Below are 9209 nucleotides of genomic sequence, written 5' to 3'. Positions count from 1 at the left end.
CAATGTTGTTACTGAAAAATAAATTCATAGGAATCACTACTTGATATTTCTGGATGTTGAATCTGTGTTTTTCAATTGCATTATGTTTGTCTGAATGTTACATTATTCACTCATCAGGTGAATACTTTACACGTACGGTCAAGTGTGAAAAATTTCATTACGTAACGCCAGCAAATGTGGCTTGTTGGAGAGAATCTCATAAACCCTTGACATGCTGATGCCACTTTCAATTAGAAACTGCTTTGGAACTGTCTTAAGGAGTTCTTGGTGTTTTTGCTCATACACAAAGGATGGGAAGCCTTGTTGCAGCATCAAACTCACCACTGGTTTCTCTTCATGCATTTGTATTAAACCAGGACTACCAGATGCACCATGGGCAGTAGATTCTGAACAGTGGAACTGAATTTTACCTTGTCCTGTAAATGCTGAACTATAAGCATTCCTAAAATCATCAACATTTTCTGTTGGATACTCTTTCTTCCACCAATCAACTGCTCTTTGACAAGTCGACTGGGCTTCAGCCAATGATATCAGAGGACAGTGGGGGTCAAGAATTTGTTCACTCTTGTGAGAAGCTGGATAGCCAATGATGTGAACCGATTTGGGTGGGATGTTTGATCTCTGCAAATTAAATGGTTTAGGTAAGTTTGTCCAGTCAACTTCCAGAATAGCAATATCATCACTGCTACTGTAGAAAGGTATGTCAAGTTTAAGGGGATATGGTAGGATATCCTCTTGTTCTATCAATCGACCAAAAACCACAGACATACGGTTCTGTGTGATTTCTTTTGAAGCTTGGACTACAAAGAAAACAGTATACAATATTTATTAGAATTTGGTCATTAGTATCTTGATATGCTTATTAAATTTTGATAGAAAAAAGAAAACAAAAATGAGTTAAGCAAATGTTGCAATTTGTTACCCTTTGCCAGGGAGAATCCTGAAACTCCTAGCACCTCTAATAAACTGCTGAAGTTAACAATGTCAACATTCTTTTCAGCCCATTTTCTAATCCCATTTTCTATCTTCATCTCAATATCTGTTCCACAGTTGCTCATCTCAATAACTGTTCCTAATTTTCTCAAATTTTCAAGTAACGGTGTACAGCAGTTCACACGATCTGGGTCACTTTGGGCCTTTGATATGATGGTTTCAAGGTACCAATCTTGATATAATTAAAATTTCCATTAAGTATACATCTTCACAATGTCAAGGTTTTGCAATATGGTTCCTTTTCACAAATCCTTAACAAAATTTGCTATTTAAAAGTCAGGTTTAATTAAAAAAAACCAACCAATGAGAATACTAGTACATGTATTGAGATTTCCTTCAAGTTCATTGCTATCAAGTGACTCAAAGCCATGGCACTCACTGTTTTGTGATAGTAAGAGAAAGGATCTTCCAAAAATTATTCTCCGATATTTCATTTGAGGTAACTAGTCACAAATCATACAATATTGGCACTTTCCATTTTAAAGTCATTTGTTTACAAAAATATCCTTCTAAAAAGGTTGTTTTCTGATTGGTTCCCAGTCTTTGATGGGAACAAATGAAATAGTAGCTTTCCAGCCCTACTTTTAAATAGCGACTTTTTTCAAGAGTTTGGAATGAATATCACAAATCCTTGACATTGTGAGGGTGTTTAGTATAAGACTTGGTCTATATTATTATATGTGTACTACTGATCATTTTAAAGTCAAACCCTACACACCCAGTGCATCCTTGATGATGTGATATGCTGTCATCAGGTAACGGTCTCCGACCCTGAATGCAGTCCCCGTCTTGTTTCCACACAATAAATGACCCACACTTTTGTCCCATCCATGGGAGTAAAAATTCTTCAGTTCTTTCCCCCTCAGACTGTCATCCTTTTCCTTTCTGAATCCTGCTGAGGATGCTTAACACAAAGAAAATATATACTGTAGATCACCAAATATTTGCGACACCTTATTTTCATGAGATGGGTATTTGGCATTTATAAGTGAGACAAAATTTTCACAAATTCTGACTACTGTCCTATTTAATCTTTGCTAATAAAAATTTACGCGGGAAGGAAATTTTCGTGAAGAGACAGTTTCGTGTAATTATGCAAAAATAAAGTTCTCACGAATAAAAAGTGATTAACAGTACTGGTATATGTACATTCAATTACATAATGATTACATCATGCTTGATTAACTGAATTAATTTGAAGAATGTTCAGTACCTTGGAAGTCAATTTTTCCACGTTTTTGTGTTTTTTGACCTTCATCTTCTGTTGTGGGTCTGTCTCGTTTACCTAAATAAATAGTAAAATACATGATTACGTATAGATATAATGAAATAAATGTACGTACAGACTAATATTATATCAATATCACCCCACCCACTAAAGACACACACACTTGCCTATCTTGCATTTAACACTGCCAGAATTTCCAAATGCCACCATTCCATCATGGGCTGTGATGTTTCCTACATTGTAACTGTTACCTACAATACATCTTTTTTGCATAGTTTAAGTCCATGATGGTATACTTATTGTTTAATAAAAGAGATAAGTTATATTTGCTATTGGCCTGCTTACCAATGTAAAACAAGAGGTCCATGGACCACCATACTAACCTGAGTCACATTGGCCCTGCTGTTCTTCAGTTTTTTAAAAATATATTTTAACTCTTTATTCCTATGAAAAATTTTGACTCCATATTGTGGTCATACCCTAGTTAGCAACAAAGGATCAGGACTTAAACAAACTTGAATCCACATGGTTACAGATCAAGTTTATATTTTACAGAACTGGGCTTATCACCTGCTATAAAGGTCTTTTAATGATTTTAGGGGATTACTTCAATATCTATATGACATACATGGTCTTGCTGTTCTGGAGAAGAAAATTTTTCAAAGATTTTTTTTTCTTGTACACATATATATTATAGGTAAAATTTGTTTCTTTTTAGCTCATTCTACCCCTGGGTCCATTTGAAAGAAACTTGACACCTACATCATTGTAGCCCTTCAGTTGAAAACTTGAGCCCTAGCTTTTTATCCAAGAATACTTTGCAGCAGGTTTTGTTTGAAACTGATCTACTTGGAGATCAAAAATATGACAAGTTAACAGATGCATAGCAGACAGATGCTGAACTCAGAAAAGCTCAATCACTTCAACCTTTGGTTCAGGTGAGCTAAAAAATCATTATAACATTACATTTATATACTAGAGATAAGCCTTACCTGACTGTGCTGAGGATGTGCCTGCAGACCCGTCACTTCTTTCTTCTGGAAGCTGGTCCATTACCTTTGGAACTTTTTGTGCTGAAGCTGATGCTAAGGAAACATGTGTTCTTGATGATAACATTCCAGGCTCTCCAGAATTCCTTACTTCTTCTGCAGACTTGTTCTTATCTTCATTACCCCTTTGCCTTACTTGATCTTCCTCTTCAGACAGAATTTTCTCTGTCGCTCTGATTATATTAACCATTCTTGGATCTATGTCCTTGACTAGAGACACTAGAGTATCGTATGACCCTGCCTTAAGGTGACCTTTGTCATCAAGGACACTGAAAATTTCAGGAACAGAGAGATTTTCCACAAGGAGATCTGGAAACATATGCATAACATTTTTTCTGAATTTCCGTAGATTCTGACCATTTTCAATGTCTTCATCAAGGAATTGTTTTGATATTTCCTGTAGTAAATCATTGTGTTGCTTTTTCACTGTCTGTTCTGATGTAGATGTTTCCATGCTCTGAATAATTTAAAACAGAAAAATCAATAACAAAAATTCTATTCCTCTTGGTAATTTTCTTGAAAAAATTCTCTTCTATTTAGTATAAGTTAGGTATAATAAATCAACTATAAAAAGTACTTGTAATATTTACAGGCAATTGCATCAATTATAGCAACAAAAGCGATATTATTAGAATTCTTTTATGCTTCATTTGACATGAATTAGATGCATTTTCATAAATCATTAGTTTACATAAAAAAGATACAGGCAATATACATGATATAGAGTGATGTATATTTGTTATGAATTTACCTGCTCCTCAGGTGCGGTATTTTCATTCCCACTTGTCAGGTTCCTATCAGAAAATGGCAGATTGTTGTTGTCTGTTTTGAAAGAAATGTAGCTTAAAAAACATTTTGTTTTGGAGGTACTAGTTAATTCTAAGTTTCCTATTAAATAAGTAGATTCCCTATGTAAATTCTTCAATTTCCTTAAATGACATTGGGTCTTCAGCTCAAAAGCCATCTTTTCTTCACTGCTTGCATCCAGTATTTGCATTTTACAAAAATATGGCTGGACGGCCAACAAGAGAATTTCAAACTTTCTGTCATTGACCTTGAACTTCACCAAATGACCTTACACCTTCAGATCATAAGCAATATTTCTGAGAATTATAGATTGTTATGGATGAAACACAAATTATCCACTTCTTATGTAAGTGACCTTGAGTTTACCATATATACATGTACTTGCTATAATAAGTAAGTTCCCTTATAAGTTGGTTGTATTTTGTCAGATTATTTTGGAGGAGTTTGGCATTTACCTGCTTATTAGTCAGTAACTATGATTTTCCCCCAAAATCTCACAGTTGCAAATTTCTGATAAGCATTCTATTGTATTTACTGCAGTGTTTGAAGTACATATACTTTTATGTTTTGAGGTATGACATCGATATTTGATCTTTTATTAACAATTTAAACAACTATAAGATTACTATAATCTGTAAGCACTTGTGTTTTATACACATGGTTACCTCTTCCTTTTTGCAGTAGATTTAGTTCTGATTTATGATTATCATTGGAGTTTTACAAAATTACTTTATTTCTTCTACCCATAATACCCATTTTAATATCAGGACTCACTTTTAAGTCTGACACAGAGTTTTGGACAAAATATCCAACTTATAGATGAGTATATATATACCGGTATATGGTACACAAATGTCCTTGCATAAAGGACACATCACACTCTCAGGTGACATGCTCTCTTTTTCCTTTTATGACCTTGAACTTGTACAAATGACCTTGCGTCAAGATCACAACACACCCTCAGGTCATATATAATACAATGATGTGCTATGAAGTGGTAAAATTTTCTGTTTGAATGTCATTTTGAGCTTTCTTTTGATAGGAAAGATCCAAATGTTCATTCAAACAAAAAAATTTACCACTTTGATATTCATCATTGTATCTATATGAGCTTCAAAAGTTTTTTCAGAACCAGAATCAGTGATAGTAATACAAACATGCAGTGAAATATTCCCATTAGTGGAACAAACTGAATATTCAATGCATTCTGAAATGAAAATTTCAAAGAGAACTTTCTTCTGCATTTTGAATACAACAACATTTGAACTGAAGCTAAATGTTCCCCGTACATACCCTCTGGATTTCCAGATGAATCCTCTACAGAGACATTAAACTCCAGGTCATCTGGATCCAGGCCAAAATCCTTGTAGCAGTTCTTAAAAAAGTCTATTATCTCCTGCTTCAATGTCCCATTGTGGAAGTCATTCATATACCTCTGATAACCTTCTTCATTCTGAAATTCCAGCTGAAAAACTATGGATCCTCGAAAAATCTGCATGACACACTCATACTTCTGTTTGACATACATCCCAAAAGTAGTTGTCCTGGTGCAAATCTGTGTTCGTGTATTGGCACATCTGTCTTGAAAGTGGCACATGACTGAATTGAAGCAAACTGGCATACATGAAATTGGTTGGTTTCTGGTCCTGTACATTTCCAAAGTACCAGCTCTATCATGACAGGAGTACCCATAGAACTGTGGATTTATATTCTTGGCAATGTTCAGTGTGTGAAACAATGCATTGTTGATGTCAGGATAATCTAAGTTTGCAAGTACCCTAGTCTTCACTCTCTTTGGTCCTCCATCTGTAAATGTATAGTTCATAAAAGAAAAGATTAAGTTTCCATATATTGTAATTTAAATTTATCACATGACGTACTTATTCTTATAAATTGATCTAACAATACCAATTAACCACTCATCTGGAACAAATTTAACCCACTATCAAAAATATTTTTAAAGAACTTCTTACATTAAGGTAAAAAAGATGACAACGTTGTATAAATATGTTATCACACCGTGTGGCTTTACCATTTTTAAGCTTCTGAACTTTAATAGCTGATATATTCACTGAAGCTGGTTTAAGCCAGCTTCATACTACAAATGATAAAAAAAATGATTTGATATATGACTTTTGCTTGTTTTTTCCCATTTATTTATATGAAGATATCTTTCCCAATTTCAACCAAATATGTCACTATTTTTTCCCAAACTTGATGGCCCCAGCCCCTGGAATCAAAGGGTAAAAAAAATCCCTGGTTCAAATAATTTATCCAAAGTTATAAGCAAAGATAAAATTTTTAAAAAGTAGGTCAAATTTCAAGGTAAGGGTCACAAGGTGAAAAATCATAGTATATTTGGAAAGGTCATGTCACAGGTAATATAAAAATAATATTTGTATTATTTACAAAGGAAATGTCTTATCATAGGGCTAAATAGGTAATGTACATGTGAAATATCCTATCTCTTCTCATTCAAAAGTTATGACCAAGGTTAAAGTTTTTGTGACACACAGACGGACAGACTGACAGACAGCAAATGAGATGTAACGTCCCCTCGCTTTCGCGAAAGCGAGGGCAATAAGAGTATAAAATCCTAGACATAAGCTTTGCAATTGCTCACGAAGTGAGAGAAGCGAACAGGAATTCACTTCGCTCAAGTTCATGAGCAAAGCTCATGGCTAGGGTTTTACTTATTTTTTACTTCATTTCTCGTTTATTGATAAAACGACTCGATCCTGTCATAGGCACTCCCCAGCTTAATTGTTAAAAAATATATATCTACTATGTTTATAGTATAGTAGATATATATTTTTTAACAATTAAGCTGGGGAGTGCCTATGGATCCTGTGGTCATTGTACCTTATAGCCAATAAGACTCAGAAAGCGGGTGACAGAGTTTTGGTTATCAAAATTATTAAGATGTATAAAAGATTTATACATGTTGAAGTTTGTCTCCATACATGGCATACAATGTGTGTGTGTGTGTGTGTGTGTTTTTAATTTACTTTTAAAACCACTCAAAAATAAATAAACTTGTATCTAACTAGACAATTTAAAGCAAAGAATTCTCTTACTTTGATTTCGTTCTGTTCTGGTTCCATGTGAACTCATTTTCTCAGATTCACGAGAAGTAGAATCGATTAGCTAAGAATATTCTAGTTTACTCAAAATACTAGAAATACGCAGTTTAAACAAAACGAAAGTAAAATTCTAGAAAAATATAAACAATCTACCGTATTATGGCGTATACCACGCCCGACTGGTTTAATTTTTTTTTTCCAAAGTACAGTTTCATTCATGACAGGCGCGGATCCAGGATTTTATTCCGGGGGGGGGTTGGGGGGGTTCATCCCAGTCGACAAAATTTCAACCCAGTAATTTAATTGGTTTATTAGCCTATTAGGATCAAACTACGGTAAAAAAAAAAAAATTTAAAAGGCGTTATACCGCCTTTTCAAAAGGCGTTATAACGCGAAAAAAGGCGTAATAACGCCTTTTGAAAAGGCGTTATAATGCGGAAAAAGGCGTAATAACGCAAATAAAGGCGTAATTACGCCTTTCCAGAAGGCGTTATAACGCGAAAAATGGCGTTATTACGCCTTTCCAAAAGGCGTTATTACGCCTTTCTAAAAGGCGTTATAACGCCTTTCTAAAAGGCGTTATTAAGCCTTTCCAAAAGGCGTTATTACGCCTTTCCAAAAGGCGTTATTGCGCCTTTTAAAAAGGCGTTATTACGCCTTTCCAAAAGGCGTTATTACGCCTTTCTAAAAGGCAGTATTACGCCTTTTTAAAAGGCATTAATACGCCTTTTTAAAAGGCATTAATACGCCTTTCAAAAAGGCGTTATTATGCTTTTTGAAGGGCCATTATTATGTTTTTGACAGGCCCGTGCTTTTAAAGTGGGGGGGGGGGGTCCATAAAATTGGCAAGCAAACAAAAAAACAAGACCCCCCCCCCCGAAAAAAAATAAACTGCCTAAACTTGAGGGGAAACTTTTTCTAATTTTTCGGTAAAACTTTTTTAAATGGAATGACTTGCCCGAGTTTAACCATACCGCAACAAAATGTTAAGGGACCAAGCAATCAATTAATGATTTTTTTATATTTAAACTATAGCAAGACTATTCTCCCAAAAAGTGGGGTGGGGGACCTCCCCACCCCCCACCCCCCCACTCACATTCGTACTACCAATTTTTTTTTTTACCGTAGTTTGATCCTAATAGGCTTTCGTAGTTTCTTGACAGGCAAAAAAAAAAAAACCTTGAGGAATTCCATACACGACAGCCAACTGCTTACTGCCAACTGAACTGCTTACCCGTACTGCCAACTGCTCACTGCTTACTGCCAACTGCTACACATATCTGAACGATTTTTCATATTTATGTAGATATTTATGTGATTTTTTTTTTATAAAACGTAAACTACTTTTGGGAAAACAAAGAGAAATGTCTTTAATTTGGTAAATATGTTTTTCAATATAGAAATTAATGGAAAACGGAAATTTATTTTGAAAACATCTTCCCCCCGCGAAATAACAATTCCTTTTTACAGGTATTATGAATTGTTATTTCACAAATTCATACCAAAAGTGTTGTTGTTTCACTGGGAAGGGGGCTGTGTTTAAAGACTTAAAACGGGGGAAAAAGTCATTTTATTACCAATTTCAAGTGAGATAACAAATAAAAAACGTACTTTATCAATCTAATATGTTGAATTTTACATAAGTTAAACATACGGAGAGGTTTAAGAGTCATTTAATAGTGATATTTAAAGACATTCTTGGTGTTCATAGAAAATCATCTAATATTGCTGTTCTATACGAGTTGGGACAATTCCCACTATTTTATTCATGTTATGAAAATATGTTAAATTTTATTCAAGATTGAAAAAATTTAGAGTCAGAGAATATCTTGGGTCTAGAATATCTTGGCAAAGAAAACTTTTTACTCTACAACAGAAATTGTCTTTATCCTCATTGGACATATCACATAAAATTTTAAGACATAAATTAGAGGAGCACTATAGCAACAAAATCTGTGAACAGTTAAAGAACATTTCTAAATCAGATTCTGGAAAATTAACTTTTTATATTAATATAATAAATTTAAATGAAAATAAATTACAGAACTA

At 34.2% G+C, this 9209-nt stretch overlaps 1 protein-coding gene across 1 annotated transcript; it reads right to left on the bottom strand.

Annotated features, from left to right (window-relative positions):
- LOC133197397 (uncharacterized) lies at nt 1–7235 on the bottom strand. The gene is made up of 9 exons (XM_061333406.1): nt 7155–7235; nt 5371–5883; nt 4022–4092; nt 3214–3727; nt 2389–2472; nt 2207–2278; nt 1712–1897; nt 923–1165; nt 1–800 (listed from the first exon to the last, which is right to left on the bottom strand). Exons 1-9 carry the CDS (start codon nt 7189–7191, stop codon nt 139–141), a joined length of 2382 nt encoding a protein of 793 aa, XP_061189390.1. The 5' UTR covers nt 7192–7235; the 3' UTR covers nt 1–138.
- Between the last annotated feature and the right edge of the window lie 1974 nt (nt 7236–9209).

The sequence above is a fragment of the Saccostrea echinata genome, unplaced genomic scaffold (assembly GCF_033153115.1).
Source record: "Saccostrea echinata isolate AGI-Se365-2 ecotype Australia unplaced genomic scaffold, CSIRO_AGI_Sech_v1 ptg000030l, whole genome shotgun sequence".
Taxonomy (NCBI): Eukaryota; Metazoa; Mollusca; class Bivalvia; order Ostreida; family Ostreidae; genus Saccostrea; species Saccostrea echinata.
The sequence above is the reverse complement of the archived record's forward strand: the minus strand, read 5'-3'. Positions and strand labels throughout refer to the sequence as shown.

Coding starts and splice junctions, on each gene's coding strand:
- LOC133197397 (XM_061333406.1), bottom strand. CDS start 7,191: ATGAGTTCACATGGAACCAGAACAGAACGAAATCAAA. Junction 1,898..2,206: donor TGGAAAAATTGACTTCCAAG/GTACTGAACATT, acceptor CTTTGTGTTAAG/CATCCTCAGCAGGATTCAGA. Junction 801..922: donor AGGATTCTCCCTGGCAAAGG/GTAACAAATTGC, acceptor TTTTCTTTGTAG/TCCAAGCTTCAAAAGAAATC.